We start from the raw sequence: 21,566 nt of genomic DNA, 5'->3' as shown, positions 1-21,566 counted from the left end.
ATGCAGTCTTGACAAGGGAGCACCTGGAGCGAGCAGTCTGGCATGCTCAGGGTAACATTTGCAATGGTTCATGAAAGGGCAGATCAGCAAAGCAAACAGGCCAGGAAAACTGCATTATTTATCTAACAAACGGGCTGTAACTTCAGCGGAGGGAGAAGTGAGCTGCAGGAGATAAGGGTGAGAAAGTATCGAGATACAAAAAGACACATTAAATGATCCTACAGGTTCCACAGGTAGAGAAGCCAGGGCTGTGGAATCAGAGTGTCACATAGCCAGGTGTCTCAGAACCGTGTCTCTGCCAATGCTGTGAGGAAAGAGTGGAGAAAGACTTGGCTGTGATGTTCCAGTATCTTCTACATTCCAACTGTTCTACCTCACAATAGCCCAGCGGAGAAGAGTGGGGTCTAGAGACTACTTGCTCACGGTTAGGCTTGGTGGATAAATGTGCCTGCTGTTACACCTGATGACCTAAGTTCAATCCCCCAAACCCACATGGTAAGAAAGAACTGGTTCCTGTGGCTGCCCTCAGACTGACCTTCACACACTATGTTACATGTCTGAACTCCACCTCCTCCCCAATGAAAACAAAGAAAAAAACCATCCCAGCTTTCCCTGTTGCAAGAACTGTGTTCTTACCACTATCTTAGTCACCAGTAAAACCCCATCAGAAGAGGTTAAAAGTTATTAAAGTCAATTGTACCCACTCTTTTCTTCCGTCAGTGCAGCATCTACACAGCTTACGAACTCCCGGACTCTTCCTACTCTCCAGACTCCGCCGATCTTTCCTGTCCTTTCCTTCTACTACCCAAAGCCAACAATTCTCCCGCCTCAGCAGTATCTACAATTTCTAGTCTTCCCCCCAATTCCACTTCCTTCACACCCAGCTAATGTTACATGTCTACTTTTTTTTTTTTGATATTTTATTTATTTACAATACAGATGTCATTTTCCCTCCCTAGAACCCCCAACCCATCCCCCCTCCTCCTTTATGCTTTTATACTATTTTGATTACATGCATGCATTAAGGTCAGTTCTAGGTTGAGGGTCTAGCAATACAATAGATGCAAATAGTCAAGGAACAAGCAATACAGTAAGTACAACTAGTCAAAGAGAAAGCAAGGCATTAAAGCCAGTCACATGATCACTCCCTTGGTCACTGTTTCTAAAGGCTTATCAGTATGACCAAAGTATCATAGTCTACTTCCCTATCCTAGCCTAAGGTCAATTTCATGTCTGAAGCCTACTTCCTTGTTCTAGTCTAAAACTTAGATTCCTGCCTGAGATTACTTCTTTGTTCTAGCCTAAGATTTAGATTCCTATGTGAAATTACTTCTTTGTTTTAGCCTAATGTCAGATTCCTGCCTGAAACCTACTTCCTTGTCCTTGGCCAATGTCATATTCCTGCCAAGCAGCCCATTTCCTTGTCCTTGGCCCATGTCAGATTCTTGCCAAGCAGCCTCAAAGGCTCTCTGCCTCTCCCCCTTTTTTTATTTCATTAACAAGACTTTGTCTTGGGTCGTTCTGACAAGAATGCCTTCCTTATCCATCATGGAATATGTATTATCAAAAGCAATGCACTTATGTCTTAGGTTGGTAAGGCTCTGTAAAGAATCTTACCCATCCTTGGCTTGCTAGCCTGTTAATTTAACAATTCTGCCTGGGGGTCCATGTCTACTCCTATAACCTCCCATTCACTGTGAACCCCTGCATCCCCCCCTCTTCCATAGCCATGTGACATAACCTCAATACCTGATTTAATTTTGTCTACACTCTTGCAGCTCACGGGAGACAGCCAACTAACCACCTCCTAGCTCCCTCCCCAGCCAGGGCTACTCTGGCTGCTTAGGACCTTATACCACACCCCCCTCACATTTTCAGGCCCTCTCCTAGTTTCTCATTCTCAACAATGACCTCAATTCCTCCTCCACTAACAAAATGGAAACCAAAAGTTCTACAAGATAACTCCTCAGCCATCATCAGCCTGCATTCATTGCTTCTGTGCCCAGCGATCAATCCACCCTCTTTAAAATTTTTATTAAACAGGCAAACGTGTTTGTCTGCATTTATCTGTGCATTACAAGAATGTCTGGTGCCACAGAGGACAGAAGAGGACATCGGATGCCTGGGAACTCACTGCCCACTCCTTGAAGCAACTTTTCATTTGGCTTCTAGAAAACCACACTGGCCATTTCCCTTCTGTCTTTCTTTGCTGGTTCCTCATCCATTCAAGAATGTGATACATCAGGACTTAGACTCTGGGCCACTTCTCTTCCCAATCAGTCTCTTGGTGACCCTACCTGACCCTGTATTTTATAAATCATTACGACAAGTAACACATTTATCTCTAAATCACTCCAAGCACCAACAATGTAACAAGATCAAAACTGGGCATCTGAACTCTTCCACAAAACCACACCCTTCCCTATTCAAGTGCCAATTATATGCTTGTATTTCTGTAAGTCCTAAACCTGGAATTTGCTTCAACTTTTCTCTTCAGTCCCCATACTCAATCTTTTCAGACCAGTACCCACCACAAACACTTTCCTAAGTTTCTATTTTTTTTTTTCCAATGATGATTATAATAGCCATTTACCTGCTTGTGATGGTTGGCCTTTATCTGACTAGCTTTAGAACCACCATGAAGACACAGCCCTCTGTCTGTGACAGATTTTCCAGGGTAGGTTAAGAGGAGGGAAGACCCACTGAAATGTGGCTAGGACTATGCCATGGGGTCGGTTGCCAGCTTTCTAGCTGAGCAATGCATGGCTCCTGCCTGCTCCTGCCTCCATGTCTAATCTGCCATGATGGACTGTAGCTGAGTAGCAAACCCTTTCTTCCTTCAGCTGCTTCTCTTCAGGCAGCTTGTCACCTGGAAGGCAACTGACACACTGGTCCCCTGCCTCTGTTCTCAACTTCCGACAGCTTATACACGATGGACTACAGCAAACATTCTGAGACCGCAACTAGAATCCTATCTTTTTCCAGTGTCAAATTTGATGATGGCTTTACATTTACAATAAAAGGCCCTAAGATGGCCTTCAGAGCTTGTACTTTCCTGGCCTTTTGCACCACGGTGGCACTCCCTATAGGAATGCTTTTATTCCAGGCCCCCTGGGTCTTTCTGGATCTTTCCACTTACCTGTCCTCAAGCTCTCCTCTCACCATTTTCTACTTTGTCCTTGTACTTAACATCACTTACATACCTTGTATTTTTAGTTTATTAATTCATGCAATAGCTATGAATGGAGTCCTTACCGTGTGCCAAGCATTATGCTACCTCTGGAAATGGACAAATATCCCTTACACTTGGAGTGGCAAACAGTAAATGTGGCATATATATATATATATATATATATATATATATATTAGATAGCAACAATGATATCAGAAAGCAATAAAGGAGATTTTTTTTCTCTCAATACAGCTTTCTATACTTGTCCCCTGTAATCAGTGACAATAGTGTCCTTGGACACAAAGGTGTCAACTACAGTTTCAAAATGAAACAAGCCGCCATTCTTGGGCATTTATCTTTAAGAATAATATGCCCATGTGCCTAAGAATAGCACTAATTGCACTCAGTGTTCTCTATAAAAGACATTAAGTTGGGAGTGGGACATGGGTAGGCCTAGGCATTTCGGTGTGAGGGGAGGGCTGGGGGTGGTGGTGGACATAACCAAAGTATGTTGTGTATGAGATGCAGAATACCATCAATTAAAAATCGGCTGCATCCAGGTTAGATTCAGCGGGCAAGCGGTGCTGACCTTTGGGAGCACGTCTTCCGATTCCTAAGTCCAAGGTGATTTCATGCATCTTGGCAGCTACTATGCCCTGCTTCCAACGCTGGGTCGGGGGTGTTTGTCCTAGGTGCTTCGGACTCCCGACTAAACCCTGAGGCCCTGGCCGAAGCCCACACCTCCTCACCAGCCTCTCAGGCTGGGGAAGCGCGAAGCACTGACCTGTGCGCGGAGAGCAGGACCCCGACGCCCACGCGCACGCTCCGGTCGTAGGAGCTTCTGCGGAAACACACTCGCCCCGCCCCTCTGCGGCGCAGGCGCACTACAAGCCTCCGGCTGGCCAGCCAGGGCACGTGACCGCCCGAACACGTGACCGCTCCGCGCATTCCTTTCCGCTCGGCGGGCTACCGCCTCCGGTCCTCTAGGGCTTCCGCTCGCGTAGCCGGAAGACCTTTGCATCCCATCCTTTGCCCCTGGCCGCGCCACCAAATAAAGTTTCTGAGTTCAAAAGCTGTTTAAAAAAAAAAAAAAAAAAAAAAAAAAAAAGTCCCAACGCTTCCTTTCTGGAACCGCGGCCGTTGAATTCCGAGCGACGCCAGTGAGTGGCGTGTGTCGCCGGCGCGATGGCCGACTCCCCGGCCTTTCTCTCCGCTCAAGACGAGGGGTGCGTCTCGCTTTTTCTCTTGCGCACTTGGGAGAAAAACCCAGGTTGGGTGAGGAAGCTGTGGGCGGTCGGGAGCGTCAGATCCTCAGGTTGAGAGTTCGAGTCCCTCCTGAGTGGGAGACAGCCGGCTTGCTCTGCTAGCCAGCGTCAGGACCTAGCTAGATCTTCTGTGTACCTTCCTTGATGCCACATATTCCCAGCTCTTGAGAAGCTGAGGCAGGAGGATTGTTGTTAGTTAAAGCCAGCTCGCGCTACTATTGAGTTCGAGCCCACTGTGGGATACATTAGGCAAAGCTTGTCTCTAACAAGCGAGGAGGACGAGCGCTGCTGGGGCCAACAGTTAGGACTCATCCCTACTGCGGTGTGTATTAATGGTATGGGTCAAACTAATACTCTTACAACATTTGAATACGTCTTAATTGTGTGTGCGCACATCCCATTATACGCGATAGAGGTCAGAGAACAGCTCTGTGGAGCCGGTTTTCTTCGTTCACTTCTCAGGAGTTCAAAGAGAACACAGGCGGCTGGATTTATCAAGTACTTTTTACCCACTGAGCCATCTCGCTGGCCCCCCCCAAATAAATATCATTAGAAGTAGTTCACTAGCGGAAGCTTGCAATTTTCCTATTTAGAGTTTTACCCCCTATGCACACTTCTCATGAAATTTATGTTAGGCACAATAGATTCACCAAAACAGCTAAAGCAAAACGGAACAATTAATGGCATGCTAGTTTAATTTAAATGTAAAGTTATTTAAAATTTGCAAATTGTTGACTGCAGGAATTTTCCACTTGCAATGGTTTTAAACTGGTTGAGTGCCCCCGGGCAGGCAAAACTGTGGAGAAAGAGGAATTACAGTATGTTACAATTTTGTGGGCAAAGTTTAAGTAAGAGAAAAAAAAAATAATCATTGGCTAAATAGCCAATCTTTTTTGTTTGTTTGTTTAGTTGGTTGGTTTTCTTATGACACCAAGCTATTGAGTTATGGAGTAGAGGATGGCCTTGAACTCCTGATACTCCTGCCCCTCGTGATGGCATTATAGAGGTGAACCACCCCACTAGGCTCCAAATTCGTATTTCAAATACTTTATTTTCAGGTAATTTAATTAGTTTTATGTATTGGGGGAGGGCGGCACTCACCTGTGGTACCACCCAGGAATGGCGGTCAGAGGACAACTTGTGTAGGGAGTCTCCTTTGTCCTTCTACCATGTGGGTTCTGGGGATCCAACTCAAGCCGTCATACTTGGTGGCAGGTGCTGCCTTCCCCTACTGAGGCATGTCCCCAGCCCTTGGAGTAGTTTCTAGATGCTTAGGTGCGGCCTTGCCTGGCTATGAGTACAGTGTCTGCCTCCAAGAATTAAGCCTACTCAGTTTTGGGATGCCTACCTCTAGGAGCCTTCTGGCTTCCTCCTAACCCAAAGATCTCACCGGGGACTGGAAGGGCAGAGTTGGGGATAAATAGAATAGGGCTTTGCAGTTACCTCAGGTGGTTTTTTGGTTTTTTGTTTTTTTTTTTTCCTGGTGCCTTAGAAAACTCTGGTGTTGATGGGCTCAGTCTCCCTCTCTGCTTTGACACTATCACTGATTGGTAAACATTCACTTCTAATTCTAGGAGTTAAAAAAGCAGAGTTGAAGCACCTCAAAACCTCACAGTCCAAATGTGGGCTTTTTAGTTTTTTGATTTTTAGTTTTTTTTATAGCTCCCACTCAAGGAAGCCTTCTAAGGAAATGCTTGATTGAGCCCACTAGTTTAAAAGTCAGAACAAGTCACTTGAGTTTGTAGATATGTAATAAATTCAACAGAAACGATTTGGCCGGAGAAAACTGATGAGCTAAGCACTGTATGCTGCGTTACAGTTAATGTTTCAGGAGCCAGAGGGCTCAGTCATCAAGCGAGAGAGTCCTGCTTCTGCACAGGACCCAAGTTTCGTTCCCATAATCCAGGTCTGGTGCTTACAACCACCTGTAACTAGCTCTAAGGGACCCACAGCCTCTGCCCCAGCAGGCACCTGCACACACCCCATCCACATCAGGGAAATGCAGATCAAAACTACTTTGAGATTTCTCCTTTATCTTTCTAAGGGATTGACCTAGGACCAGAGCCTGTTTGATTGCAAGACCAGTCGTTTTTTTTTTAAAACTTAAACCACATTGCTGAAGTAGTTTCTGATTTAGAAAAAAGAAATTAGCCATGACAGTAGAGTTTCAAGTTTTCTTGGGTCTTCTTTCTCCCTCCCTCCCTCCCTCCCTTCTTCCTTTCCTTCCTCCTTCCTTTCTTCCAGAAGGATCTTATATATCTATCCCAGGATAGATATATAAAACTACTGATCCTCCTACTGCTGTCTTCCTGGGGCGAGGGTTACAGCCGTGTGCCACTGTTTTACCCTGTTCTGGAGCTTTGTTCATACAAGACACGCTCAGTCTCATATATCTATAAAGCATATAACACTGCTGTGCCTTTTATTGTCGTATGAAAAAGAATTTGGATCCAAATGAGGTGTTCCAGAAACTAAAATTGGGCATGCCTTCTCGTGTTACAGCTACTGAGTAATGCATGGTCTTGGACTCTCTTTCCTAGGTCCTTTGCATATCTTACGATTAAGGACAGAACACCACAGATCTTAACCAAGGTGATTGATACGTTGCATCGACATAAAAGTGAATTTTTTGAAAAACATGGAGAGGTAAGAATTATATCTCAGCTTTAATTTTGTGCTAGTTCCTCAGAAGAATAACAGTATTTATAAAAGGTTTCAGCTCTCGTTTAAAGACTTAGGTCTGGCACAAATACTTACCCGCCTTTCTGTGTGTTGAGGTAGCCTCCTGTTGACCTGTGTGCTAACAGCTTAGTCTCACTAAACCTTAGTGGTCATAAATTATGACCTTGACTTCTCTGAAGAACTTTTGAGGCTTCCCAGATACCTGGATTACAGTGTTTGCATTACTAATTGGAGACCTTGAGTCCCACCAGTGCAAACCTGGAGTGGAGTGAAGGGCAGTGTGAATTATGGTTGATTGACAACAGTGTGATTAATTATGGGAAAGATTTGCTGGTTGGGGTAGAATAGGACTTAAGAGTCGCCTTGCCTGCTTAATCAACAGATGAGGGAAAAAACTAAGTCATTACATTATTGTGGACAAAGCCTTTAAAGCTATGACTGCAGTTATCTTTGGATTGTGCTGCATGCCTGTTCTTCCTTTTCCTTTCTTCCTGTCTTTTCTTATACAAATCTCATCTGGGGCCAGGTGTGCTGGTGTGTGTCTACACCTGAGAGGCAGAGGAAGGTGAAGCGCTGAGTTCAAGGCTAGTCTGCGCCATATTTTAATTCCAGATCAGCCAGAGCTACACAATGAGACCCTGTCTCCAAGCAGACAAACACAATCGCAACTGTAACTTATCCTCAAGTAATGTATTTAAATGAAAGACCTTAGGTAGAGAGTTGCAGCGGGTAAGCTCGTCTTCAGTATGGAGGCCATGCTGGAGAGAGGGATGCTCAGTGGTTAAGAGCACTTGCTCCGTAAGCAGGAGGACTAGAGTTCGGATCCCAGCGGTCACGAGCACGCCTGCTGTCCTGCAAACCCTGGAACTCAACTCGGAAGGACCTGTGCTCTCTTTTGGCCTCTGCATGTGCACATATGTGTTTCTGTGAATGCACACATTAGTGCGCACACATATAGAGGCACATACATAAACAAGTAAAACTTCAAAAAAGAAAGATGTGTATTGTGTGAGAATGTGGCTCAGTGGCTGGGCATGTGTGGCTTAGTATTCCAGCCTTGGGTTCAGTCTCCAATCACAGGCATATACACACAGACATATGCACATAGATACATGGATACATGCACACACACACACACACACACACACACACACACACGCACGCACGCGCACACGTACACACACACACTCTTAGGCTGTTTCTAAAACTTGTAGTCTTTGAATCTCCTAACATTGTAACACTGAAAATCTCTTAAAACCTCAGCCTCCAGCAGCAAAGTGGAACCTCCTTGATACCAAGAAGGTTTGGTGTGGGTGGAGCGTAGTGACTGAGTGCTGCCGAGCATGCAGCAGGTACTGGCTTCCATAGGGACTTCCCTAATAATGGTCTTATAAAAACCCTCCCTTCTCATAGCCCAGGCTGGCCTCAGACTCTATACAGCCTGTGCTGGTGTTGGCCGGTTGATGCTTTGGTCTCAGCTTCACAGGTACTGGGATTTCAGCAGTGTCCCTCCCTGCTTCAGCTGTGTCCTGTTTTCCAGGAGACGTGCATCTTGCTGCTGTGGAGTTTCAGCACTATATTGTTATTCCATCCTGTGTCTCCTCTCTGATGTGTCACAGGATGTGGCATCTGTCTGTCACTGACCCGGGAGCAAGGATGTAGCCTGAAGAACTGCCAGGAGGAACCCAGGGAGTCTAGGTTTCCTTCCTAGTCATGGCACTAGAAGGGTGTGCAAGTGGGAAGGTGCAGGGGGCGATGCTAGTGGGTCCTGTCCCTCTGCCTTGCTCAACCTTGAAAACGGAAAGGCTAGGTCTTAGGAAACAGGAAAGACAGGTCATTAAGATCATATAAAAGCCTAAGTGTGGTTTAAAATACTGTGCTTTTCCTTCTTCACTTTAGGTCTGTAAAGCTGCGAAGCCCTGAAGGAATATGCACACGTGCGTGCACCCACAAACAGAATATGCACACACGTGTGCACCCACACACAGCAAAGCTTTTTCTTGTCCTTTTGTACTTTCACAGGAAGGCGTTGAAGCTGAAAAGAAAGCCATCTCTCTTCTTTCTAAATTACGGAATGAACTGCAGACAGATAAACCAATTATCCCGTTGGTGGACAAATGTGTTGACACGGACATATGGAATCAATACCTGGAGTATCAGCGGAGCCTTTTAAATGAAGGTGATGGGGAACCTCGCTGGTTCTTCTCGCCCTGGTTGTTTGTAGAGTGCTACATGTATCGGAGAATTCATGAAGCCATCATGCAGAGGCAAGTGTACAGCCAGCAGATAACAGGTGTTTACATAACTGACAACTATTTCTGAATAGTTTATTGGTGGCCAGCAAGATGGCTCAGCAGGGTAGGGGCTTGCTGCCAAAATGGATGGAGCCACATAGTGCAGGAGAGAACCGAATCCCCAAAGTTGTCATTTGATCTGACTTCCATAGGCTTACCGTATCATGTGAGCATACCCTCAATAAATAAATAAATGTAATTAGAGAAAAGAATAATTCAGCAAATAGAAACAATAATACAAACAATACTGTTGGACATGTCCACAAATGACTGAATGAGATCACCTTACTAAAGACTGTGTGCATGTGGAGGTCAAAGAAGAGCTTATGGGCATCAGTTCCTACACCTTCTCTCCAGCCTTAGAAATGCTTTCAGAAAGATTTCTACAGCAAAACAAATAGTGCTCACTGAATACAAATGTTAATGTGGCATTTAAGATGGAGCTGGGCTTTGTGGTGCCCACCTTTAACCCCAGCACTTGAAGGGCAGAAGCAGGTGGATCTCTGAGTTCAAGCCCAGCCAGAACTACATAGTGGAGCCTTTTTTTTTTTTTAATTAAGGTAGATTCTGGATGGTGGTAGTACAAGCCTTTAATCCCAGCACTTGGGAAGCCAAGGCAGGTGGATCTCTGTGAGTTTGAGACCAACCTAGTTTACAGAGGGGCCTCCAGCCCAGCCAGAGCTACACAGTGAGAACCTGTCTCTAAGACATGAACAAAAAACAATTAACAAAGGAACAAAGAAAGCAAATGCTTTCTTTATAGATAACAGGGAATGTGTTTGGTTACCTTTCTCATTGTTGTGCTAAGCACTTGGCTGGAGGCAGCTTAGGGATGGTGACTGTGGCTAGGAACAAGAGTGTGATCTACGGTGGTGGCAGAGGAGGCCTGTGGCTGAGTGGGACATGGGCAGCTGGTCACGTCATATCACGTCACGCCACGTCACATCACATCACATCACATCAGCAGTCAGGAGCAGACAGGAAGGAGGGCTGGGGCTCCGCTACTCTCCACGTGTGGTCCAGGGACTAGTGCTGCCTACATTAGGATGGGTCCTGACCTGATCTAGATAATCTAACAGACGTGTTCAGGGATTTGCCTCCAAGGGGGCTCTAGATCCTTAAGCTGACAGTCAGTGTATACCATTACAATAAGATATCAGAGTTTATTCTGTAAAGGGAGAATCAGAAAAGGGACTCTTGTCACATACTCTCTTAATCTTTCTTCTGCTTTTCTTTTAGTTTTAAAGATGTATTTCTGTGTTTATATGTACTGTTTGTGTATGTATGCACTACTTACTTTATGTGTGTGTGTATGTGTGTGTATGCACTCACGCACGCACGCATGTATGGGCACCAGCAGAGGCTGGAGGTCTCTGGATCCCCTAGATCTGGAATTACAAGAGGTTCTAAGTTAATTGATTTGGGTGCTGGGAACAGCACCTGGGTCATGGAAGAATAGGAAGTGCTCTTGAGTACAGTGTTTCTCCAGCCCTGGTATTTTGTTTTTAATGGCTAGATTTTTAAAAAAAATCTAAATGTCATACATTCCAAAAACTTTTTATAGATCATTTATTCTATTTATCTTTTCGTTAGAAATTCTGATGTGCATCTTGTTATAGTGCAGAAGAAGAGGTGATGTGAATTGTTTTTCTAGTTTATAGGTTCCAAAGATACAAGTGTGATGAAGAAGCAATCCTTTAGTACCTGCTTCTAAACACCGCAGTGTAGCTCAGGCTCTGTGACCAGCCTGCAACACTGTGGTTGCTATTGCAACTGGGGAAGCAAGGCAGGAATGGGCGAGGGAATAATAGCAACGCCAGGCAGCTAGTGAGCATAGTTGAGAAGACTCTTCCAAGACTGGCTTCCAAATGTACAGTGAGACAGTACATTTAATTGGGAGAACAAAAGCTATTTAAACCTTTAGAGAGTGAGTAGGGGTCTTTGGGGAGAGTGTACATCATTGGCAGGGGTGGGGGAGCAGAGCACTGAGGATGTTTAATATGCATGGAGAGGAATTTCAGATATTGCTGGACATTACCTTACAAGGAGAAGAAGCTTACCCTGGCTGCTAGGCTATGTGACCTCCTCCGCTGGGCAAGGGTCAGGGCACAGGGCTGTGTGGGTCAGGATATGCAGGCCTGGGCCAGGTGGGGAGCTATCCTCCCCCTGCTGATCTCAGAATCACATTTCTGGGTTTGGACATACCTCAACCCCACTTTTGCTCCTGACTAGCTTCCCCAGTCCCACCCCTCCCTGGCCCCACAGTCATAGGATGATTTAAAGTAATAGATCAAAGCCAGTTTGGGAAACTGAGGCAAGAAGAGTCTGTTTGAGGACAACCTGAGTTGTATAGCAAGTTCCAGGTTACCCTTGGCGTGAAACCCTGGTGAAAGAAAGAAAAGAAGGAAGTAAGAAATGAGTCAATCAGTCAAACCAATACTAATTATAAAACGAAAACATTTTAGGAAATGATACAGCTTTTGAGTCTAGCCTTGTTGAACAGATAGAAATGTGTTTCATCATTGGAAACAAATGCCTGACGTGGGTCAGGTTTTTTGTTGTTGTTTGTTTGTTTTTTGGTTTTTTTTTTTTTTTGCCTGCTTTTAAAAAGCTATGTATTGATTTACTAATTATATATATATATATATATATATATATATATATATATATATATATATTTTATTTATATATATTTTTGTTTGTTTGGTTTTTTTCCTTCCTGAGACATGGTCTTGATGTCTTTGAACTCACATTGCCCAAACAGGTTTTAAAACCACAGTCCTCCTGTCTCAGCCTCCTGAGTGCTGAGATTACAGATGAGTGCCACCACACCTGGCCACTAAGCTTTATAACTGAAACAGTGTGAACAGCTTATGGAGGTGTCTTCCACTGACTGCTGGTTGGTGGGTTCACTGGTATCGATGCACAGCATTCTCAGTTGTCCACATTGCTGAGGCGTGCTCCACACTGTGAGCCTTCAGTTCCATACTCTGAAGTGCTGGCTGCTTAGTTGTTCTGTGTAGTGTGTAGTTATAAAAAAACAATTCATGCTATGGCCGGCTAGGCACCGGCAACGGAGGTCTCCCACCCCCATGGAGATCCCCAAACAGTGGTCTGCCCAGGTTCCCAAGGGTAGCTGCTGCCACTGAACTGCTTCCCAAGCCATCTGCCCCCTGTGGCTAGCCTGCTGAAACTGCTGGCTCTAATCCCCTAGCCTGTAAAATGAAAACTCCAGAGGCTTGTCATTTACCAGCCAGATTCATAACAGTAAATCTTCAACCCCCAATATGCCCACACAAAGAACTCAGAACTCAACTGATATAGATACAAGCTGCACACCCTGATTGGACAATGTGTTCTACATTACTCAGTCATCTATCTGTGAAATCGACAGTTACTTATGTCTTCTAGTGCCACGTGGTTCTGGCTCATCAGCCTCTCCTTCAGGTACCATCTTCTCTCTTCCATCTCTCTGTCTCTGTCCCCTCGCTAAAACTTTCAGCTCTGCCTTCTCCTTACACTGGCCAGTCACTGGCTCTAGCCTTTATTTTACCAGTTAATATGGGGAGAAGGTTCACATGGTCACCTGAGTATGTGATTCACTCCTCGTCCAAGGCAGCCCCTCTTGGGGAAGTGGAATTAGCATCAAAATACAAAGAGCACCAAGGCAATCCACAGCAGTTCCAGTTTGGGATTTTTTAAAGAACAAAGCTACAAACATTGTAATACGGGCGTTGGGGATTAGATTTATTTTACTTTTTATTTTGTGTGTATGTGTGCTTTGTCTGCGTGTATGTCTGTGCTGCACCGCTTGTCTGGCTAGTGCCTGCAGACTCCAGAAGAGGGCCTCAGATCCCCTTGCACTGCAGGTAAAGATGGTTAGAGCGTCCATGTGGGTGCTGAGAATTGAACCTGGGTTGTTTGGTGGAGTGACTAGTGATCTTAACCACAAAGCCCCATTTCATCTGCCCAGTTCTAACATGTTTTTGAGGATGATGATGATATGTGTGTTCTGTTTGGAATAGCTTTATGTGTATTGTTTGCTCAGGGCATATGGCCGTGCACAGCCTCACTAGATTATGAAGTAGTGAATGTTCTAACATGATGAACTGCATGTATCTATGTGACATTTGCTCCCTTAATCACAAACAAAAATTCATGTTCATACCTGAGCTATGACTCTAATCAATACCTATTAGTTAAAGAACATGAGTTGGCAGACTTTTCTGTAGAGAGCTAGAGTTTTTTGACTTTCTAGGCCAGTGGTCTCTGTCATAGCCACACAGTTTTGCTACCATGATGTGATAGCTGTAGCTCCCACGTCAGCCGGCGTTCCAGTGCAACTTGGATTACAGACGATGAGCTGCTGGTTCCACACGTGACAGAATACAGCACACACCAGCTGCCTCCCCTCTCTCCTTCCCTCCCTTCCTTTGCTAGCCTAGAATTCACTATGAAGCCCAGGTTGACTCCAAATTCCAGAAAATTCTCCTGCCTCAGCCTTCTACAGGCATAGACCACCATGCCTGACTGCTTGTCTGCTTAACTATTAACCATTCTTGGTTTTTGGGTCACAGAAAACAGGCCTTACTGGGTCTGTGGCCTTTTGTTTGCCACCCCCCACATTTAGATTTTTATTTATTTGTTTATTTTAATTTATATGAGTACACTATAACTGTCTTCAAACACACCAGAAGAAGGCATCAGATCCCATTACAGATGGTTGTGAGCCACCATGTGGTTGCTGGGAATTGAACTCAGGACCTTTGGAAGAGCAGTCAGTGAGTCAGTGAGTGCTCTTAACCAATGAGCCATCCCTCCAGCCCACACCCCCCCCACATTTAAATTTGTGCATCCATATGGCCTCTTGCCCTTTTAGATCACCTCGAGGGACTGACTGATTTCAATAATGCTGTCATTGCTAAAAATACCTTTTAAATCTTCAGAGTTTATTTCCAAGCCCATTTCCAGTCCTCAAAAAGGAAAATTAGTTTTGTTGATTTTGAGTCACTCCAAGTTTTTTTAATCAAAATGATTTTACTCAGCTTGATTGTGGTCTAGTCTACTGACATTTCTGAGTGACTTTTGCCTGTTGCCAAGCAAGTTCCACAGTCGCTGACAGTGTTTAATAATATGCCACAGGTTCTGAAGGAGGTTCCCAAAGAGGAGCTGCAAAGTGCTTTGGCAATGACAGCACCCTTGGAGTAGAGGTGTGGCTTCCCAACTCACTGCTGGTCAGAAGGAGCAGCAGCACCTGGTATGTCATTTATAAGAACAGTCTTGCTGAAAGTTCAGGCAGGAGGACTGCCATGAGGTCCAGGCCAGCCTGGACTACACAGAACCTGTCTCAAAAACAAGATCAAACAAACAAACCTCCTTACATGAGACCTACATTGTTTATATCCTAACATGGGAGGACTAAAAGAATATGGTTAATTGCAAGCATCAGTTAATCAGGATGTTTTTTTCAGTTCCTTAGTGGCTGTCATATTAGTACTTATATCTTAGTTATTTTCTCACACGCCTTCTCATGAAGATGGTGGAGTCGTAACACAAACATCACCTCAGGTCAGAAGTAACCTGGGAGGAAATTTTGACACCGTCCAAATCTGTGCACAAGTGATCCGTTTGTCATTCCACTGGTATTTGCAGAGTATCCTGTTTCCCTCAAGGGCTCTGTCACTGCGACTCTTGTGATCACTGGCATACTGGCCTTCATGATGTCTGTTTACTCTCCATTGTTGGCATTAGGAGCCCCTCACATCGGAGACAAAAGGATGTGGAACTGACATAGTTAGTTACCTTGTAATCTCCTTTCCCATCCCCATCTGTCTCTGGTGGGTAAATGACTATGGACACAGTCTGTATAATCTGAGCTAGTTTTAGTAAAGTGGCTTGAGTTTCAGTTTTGCTTTGTTTCTTTCCTTGAGATAGGATCTCACTCTGTAGCCTTGGTTGGACTGGAGTGCACACCAGGCTTGCCTTGAACTCATAGAGACCCATCTGCCTTTGCCTGTGGTGCAGCAGGTTTAAAGGTGTGTGCTACCAGCCATTCCTGGCCCAGAGAGCTTTGTTTTTGTGTAAGGACTCACAGAAATGCCTTACCATGTTTTTCTCCTGCCACAGTCCGCCAATCCATGACTTCGATGTGTTTAAGGAAAGCAAAGACGAGAACTTCTTTGAGTCGCAGGACTCCATCGAAGCTCTGTGCAGACACTTGCTGCAGCTGAAACCCGTCAAAGACCTTGGGGAAAACCAGATCCAGGACGAGTTCTTTAAATTCCTGCAGGTATGCAAAGAGTACTACACGCAAACACATGCTACTGTATGCAGATCGTAGTACATCAGTAACATGGGGTCACAGGAAGAAAGGCCACCTTTGTTGCCCTAGCACCCATTTTGTTTTGAGACAGTCTTACTGTAGCCCAGACCGGCCTGTAATACATGTAGTGCAGGCTAACCTCTAACTCACAGCAGTCCTCCTGCCTCAGCCTCTCAAGTGCTGGTATTAACCTGAGATGGGTTGAAGGGCATGTGCAGGGCCAGAAGGCACCTCCTCAGCTGGACAGTCAGGTGTGCCATGTGTACATGGTCCCTGCAGGCCGGAGGAAAGGGTGACTTGAATAGATCATTTGCTTTTGATTTTTACAGTGATTTATGGGGCACACTCTTGCCACAGTGTACATGTGGCGGTCAGAGAACAAATTGCAGGGGTTGTGTCTCTTTCCACTATGTGGGGTGCTGGACCAAATCCAGGTCATCGGCCTTGGTGGCAAATGCTGACACCTGCTGAGCTGGTGTTTTATTTTCTTACCAGCCCCACTGTGTTTTATTTGAGCCTTTTTTGTCTTTAAAAAACAAACAAACAAACAAACAAAAATTTCTATCAGTTAATCTTGATGATGCTCCTGGTTGAAGATTATCATCCTGATTTTAGTTTTGTATTTGTTTTGTTTTGAGCCAGGGCCTTCTATGTGCTGGCTGGCCCTGGAGCCCATGATGCACACACTCCTTTTGTTTGAGCCTTCTCTCAAGTAGCTGAGAAGGTAGTCATGTGCCACCATACCTAGGCATTTTCCTAACTTTAAAAGTGATAGCTGGGGATGGTGATGCACACCTTTAATCCCAGCATTTGAAGGCAGAGGCAGGAAGATCTCTGTGAATTCAAGGCCATTCAGGGCTAATTAGTGAAAACCCATTTCAGAAAAGTGCATAAGAGAGTAGAGTCTCACTGGACAATACTTACTGAGTGTGTGTGTGTTTGTGTGTGTGTGTGTGTGTGTGTGTAAGCCAGGAAGGGTGCCAGATTGCTCAGAGCTGGAGTCAGGGGTCTGGGACTCTGGGTGTGATATGTGGGTGCTGAAATCAAACTTGGGCCTGGATGATTACACAGCCAGTGCTCTTAGCTGCTGAACCATTCCTGCAGCCTCCTGGGTGTGTGTGTGTGGGTTTTTTTTTTTTTTTTTTTTTTTTTTTTTTATTGGAAGGCAGTTGTTCATTTCCATGTTGTCTACAGTGACTTCCCTTCTAACCTCTAGAGCTGCCGGACGTTACAGAGACCGTGTTGTTCATGCTTTTTTTGTAGTGGTGCTGGGGTTGAACTCAGGCCCTCGGGTGCTCCAGGAACATTCTGGAAGCCTGAGCTTCACCCCAGCCACTGCCAAATGCTTCCGTAGCCAAGACTTTGGTGTGCCATGACACTCATTATGTCAGTCCTCAGGTGGGCGGGGTTCTGTTGACATTTGGGTTGCAGAACCTGAGTTTTAGAAACCTTAACGGCTGATGATCTGTAATGAACAGTGTTGAACACAGGTCTGGCTCCAAGCCTGCAGTCCTGGACGTGGGATTCTGTAGCTTAAAAACCGTAGGATAAAATAGTATTTCCTAGAACATAGCATTGAGCATTGCTTCAGTATGTGCTAAATAATAAATGGCTACATCGGGCCTGTGGCCAACACCACCTGGTCTTAAGGATTATATCTTGAGATGTCTGTGTGTCCAGTTTCCATTTGCAAACAAACCAGCCAGGTCTTAGGCTGCCATGTCCTCCTGAGGTTGTATGGTCGGTTCAAGGAAGTAGAGTGGTTTGAGGACGTGGAGGGTAAGGGAGCTTGGCTTTTTCCCTTGATTTCCAATTATAAAGATAATTGTGATCCTGTCTCTTAGAGCTTCCGATGGTACTAACATCTGTGTCTGAATCAGCAATGTAGGTGCTAATGTTACTTATAGCTTTGATATAGTCACCAAAGTATCAGTCTTACCTTACTAAATACAGCATCATGGAATACAGTCTGTGATAGACAAACTGTAGATTTGGTAGACCTTTTAAGACTTTTATAGAAATATGAGTATTTGGGGTACCTTTCTGTACAGTGGAGTTGTTGTTATGTAAAAGAGTAATAACTTTTTTTTTTTTTTCATTTCAGATTTCCCTCTGGGGGAATAAGTGTGACCTGTCTCTCTCAGGTGGAGAAAGTAGTTCTCAGAAGGACAATATTATAAATTGCTTGCAAGACCTAAAACCATTCATTTTGATAAATGACACAGAATCTCTCTGGGCATTGCTCAGTAAGTTAAAGAAAACAGCAGAAACACCCGTAGTTAGAGTAGACATTGTTCTGGATAATTCTGGGTTTGAACTGATCACTGATTTAGTATTTGCAGACTTCTTGTTATCCTCTGAGTTAGCTACTGAGATTCATTTTCACGGGAAAACTATCCCATGGTTTGTGTCTGACGTTACTGTGCGTGACTTTAATTGGATAGTCGAGCATATGAAGAGTAGTAATCTGGAGTCCATGTCCACCTGTGGGATCAACTGGGAGACTTATGTTAGGATGGGGAAGTGGGTTTACCACGACCATGCGTTTTGGACTCTGCCTCATCCATATTGTATGATGCCCCAGGTCGCCCCTGACTTATACGCTGAACTGCAAAAAGCATGTCTTGTTTTATTCAAGGGAGATTTGAATTATAGGAAGCTGATGGGTGACAGAAAATGGAAGTTCACCTTTCCGTTCCATCAGGCTCTGAGTGGCTTCCACCCTGCACCTCTCTGTAGCATAAGAACATTAAAGTGTGAGCTTCAGGTTGGTCTGCAGCCTGGGCAGGCCGAGCAGCTCACGGCCTCTGATCCCCACTGGCTGACCACTGGCAAGTATGGAATATTTCAGTTTGATGGGCCACTTTGACTCCACTCAGGAATTTCTGGTTGCAGACAGTGTTCTGAGAATCTCCCTTCAGCCTCAGAGAAACAGTGCATGGATTTAGGCCTGGCTTCTCATCAGCATAGGAAGCCCCATTTCTCAGCTCCTGTGCTATCTTATGTACTTACTGTATGTAGATGAGGCTTCCTTGGAATGGTTTCCCTCACTGCATTGTTTTAGGTTTGAAGCCAGTTACACTTCTGTTGGGCCATTAGTTACTTACTATGCCAAGTTAAATGCAAACTTTCAAGTGGTTTTAATGAACTAATTTTTTGAATGAACTAATTTTTCATTTCAAAGAATGCAGAAAATGTAAGTGAATGTTGCTTTAAAAACGAATTTACATGTTAGTTAATCCTGTTTTCTTAAGCTGAATGATTATTTAATATCTAGGAGACTTAAGTATTATTTAACTTAGTTTTGGCTCTCGAATTCACAGCCCAGTGACATGCTTTGTAAGAGCTCTCCCAGGAGGCATGTGCATGATGCCTGAACACACAGAGACAGAATTACCTCAGACCTCAACCACAGCCTGCTCTCTCTCGCACGGTTAAGTTTTCAAAGCTCATTTTCTTGCATAGATTTGTGTTTTGATTGACCTGCAGAATGGGTCAAAGCACAATTGAACATCATAAACCAACAGTGATTGACAAAGTATAAGTAGTTTTGCTTCCGTTGTCCTATGATTGCCATGCTGACGTCACCACCACAGCAGTGTCCAGATGAACTCAGTGTTGTTTGCAGTAGCACACTGTGGAGACGAATGTTATGTGTTGTTTTAGATACTGTCAGGCTGAGCTCAGTCTTCATATCACACGTTGTGAAGTTCCTCACCTCAGTCATAGTCATAGTCTGTAAATTCATGTTACTCTGTTTCAAAACAGTTGGAACTAAAGTTGGAGCTGCTTTCTTGTACTGGAATAATAAAATGATTTTTGCACAGAATTCCACTGGTTTTTATTTGCTTTTTGGGTAAGTGAGGACAAGTAGATTAAACTTGAGATCTGCACAGTACACGACTTAGCTGTTACCGAAGTCACTGTGAGATGGCCTGACAGCGAAGCTGGACCCTGATCTTGTTCAGGGTGGCTTCTTCAGGATATGTGAAGCCCTCTGAGGATGTGCTGTTTCCTGTTCACATGTATGTTTTAAGCATCAAGTCACTGAAATGATCAGCACGTTGTAACTTCATGCAGAACCTGGGGTTTAGAACATAGGTGTGTGGATTGGCTTCATTGTGACCTGAGCTATCACATGCCACACTTTGCAAAGTGCTCTTCTTGCATCCTCCTGCTTTTGCTATGTGGTTTTTGAAAGTGGTTCAGCTCCACCACAAGGGAAAGCAGGGAAGCCAGTTAGAGCATGAAAAAGGATGGTCTGGGAAAGGGGCATGAATACCTAGCAAGAGGCAGTGCCTTCTTTTTTTTTTTTTTTTAATCAGTTTTTTCGACAGGTTTACTCTGTAGCCTAGGCTCTCCTTGAACTCTCTGTTATCCTCCTGCCTCAGCCTCCCAAGTAGTGTAAGATTACAGACATGAACTAATGACTGGCCCAATGCTCTTGTCTGTCTGTCTGTCTGTTGGGGGCAGGGTCTCTGTGTAGCCCTGGCTGTCCAAGAATTTACTCTAGACTAGGCTGCCCCTCAAACTCGGATCCACCTGCCTATGCCTCCCTAGTGTTGGGATTAAAGGTGTGTGCCACCATTCCTGGCTAGTTCTAGAATTTATGGCCTCAAACTCATCATCCTCTGGCCTCCACCTTCCAACTGCTGAGATTCCAGGTGTGTGCTGCACACCACTTGGTTGTTTTTTTTCTTTTAAATAACTTTATTGACAACCCAATATGACTCATTTGAGGTGCACAGTATTTCAGTACACTTAGAACCTTGTGCAATCATCTTTACAACCGAAGTCAGAACATTTGGCGCCCCTAAAATAAACCCAGAACCACTGATAACTGATTGTTTTGCTTCTGTATAGTTATTTACTTATTCTATGCATTTAAATAGAATAATAAAACGCGTGGCCTTTTGTGATTGGCTTCCTTTAAAGAAACACATCAGTATTGTCTCTTTTGACAGCTGAATATTACTCCATTATACAGATACACAACATTTTATTTGCTAGTCAGTGATCTCTCATCTTCCTTGTCTATTTTATTTTAATGTGTTTGTTTTGAGATAGGGTCTTACGTTGCCCAAGTTGGCCTTGAACGTGCTATGTAAATAAGGATGCAGGTTAATGATTGCTGAGCCCTCACCTTCCCAGTGCTGGGATTACAGCCATGGGCTGGCCCAGAGTCTCCACTTTCTCATGCAGGAATGCTGTTGCTATGACGATTGATGGACAGATGCTGGTGTTTCCTGTTTTCAGTTCTCCTGGGTAGATACCCAGGAGTGAAAGTGCTGGGTCATAGAATGAACTGAATGTTTTGGTTGACTGCCAGAATGTTCTCAAGTGTTTCCCTATTTCCTTCCGAAATGCATCCGGACTCCAGTGACCCAGCGTTCTTGTTAGCACTCAGCAATGTTGATGCTTTTGTTATATCCATGGTGCTGGACACTGAGCAAATGAGCTTACTGGTCATTTCTGTAACTTCTTTGGATCATAAGTTTGAGGTGAGCCTGGACTACAGGTAGAGTTTCAGGCTAGCCCTGGCTACACAGTGAGACCCTGTATTAAAAAAAAAAGGGTGGTGGTGGTGGGGGGACAGAGAAGCCTCTTACCAGATAAAAATATTGGTAAATATTTTCTGCCATTTCTGGGTTGTCCTTTCGACTGTAGCTCTGGCTGTGGCCTCAAACCTGTAGTCCTCTGGCTTTATCATCTTGAGGGCTAAGATTTCTGTCTGTCTGTCTTTTCTCTATTATATACCTACACATACCAGACTGACCTATAGATGGGGATACACACAGAGAGAGGAGAGAGAGAGAGAGAGAGAGAGAGAG

At 44.5% G+C, this 21,566-nt stretch overlaps 2 protein-coding genes across 11 annotated transcripts in view; one reads left to right on the top strand and one right to left on the bottom strand.

Annotated features, from left to right (window-relative positions):
- Positions 1-4,097, bottom strand: part of Rmnd1 (required for meiotic nuclear division 1 homolog) — a 29,830-nt gene extending 25,733 nt beyond the window's left edge. For 4 of the 5 annotated variants that reach the window (XR_013107999.1, XM_076926773.1, XM_076926775.1 and 1 more), the window contains exon 1: positions 3,957-4,097. The gene's annotated coding sequence lies outside the window, so the exon portion shown is untranslated. Of the gene's footprint in view, positions 1-3,761 lie in introns of all 5 variants that reach the window. The other variant, XM_076926774.1, reaches the window with a different exon arrangement.
- Dcph1 (damage control phosphatase 1) overlaps positions 1-19,564 on the top strand; it is a 59,759-nt gene extending 40,195 nt beyond the window's left edge. The window contains exons 1-6 of one of the 6 annotated variants that reach the window (XM_076926768.1): positions 4,258-4,398; positions 6,978-7,083; positions 9,142-9,412; positions 14,556-14,670; positions 15,540-15,702; positions 17,840-19,564. In XM_076926768.1, coding sequence (XP_076782883.1) covers positions 4,358-4,398; positions 6,978-7,083; positions 9,142-9,412; positions 14,556-14,670; positions 15,540-15,702; positions 17,840-18,604 — 1,461 coding nt within the window. In that variant the 5' untranslated portion in view covers positions 4,258-4,357 and the 3' untranslated portion in view covers positions 18,605-19,564. Of the gene's footprint in view, positions 1-4,234; positions 4,443-6,977; positions 7,084-9,141; positions 9,413-14,555; positions 14,671-15,539; positions 15,703-17,839 lie in introns of those variants that run through there. The other 5 variants (XM_076926771.1, XM_076926772.1, XM_076926767.1 and 2 more) reach the window with 5 other exon arrangements.
- The last annotated feature ends 2,002 nt before the right edge of the window (positions 19,565-21,566 follow it).

This window comes from Arvicanthis niloticus, chromosome 28 (assembly GCF_011762505.2).
Source record: "Arvicanthis niloticus isolate mArvNil1 chromosome 28, mArvNil1.pat.X, whole genome shotgun sequence".
NCBI lineage: Eukaryota > Metazoa > Chordata > Mammalia > Rodentia > Muridae > Arvicanthis > Arvicanthis niloticus.
Note: the sequence above shows the minus strand (reverse complement) of the source record. Positions and strands in the feature narration are given on the sequence as shown.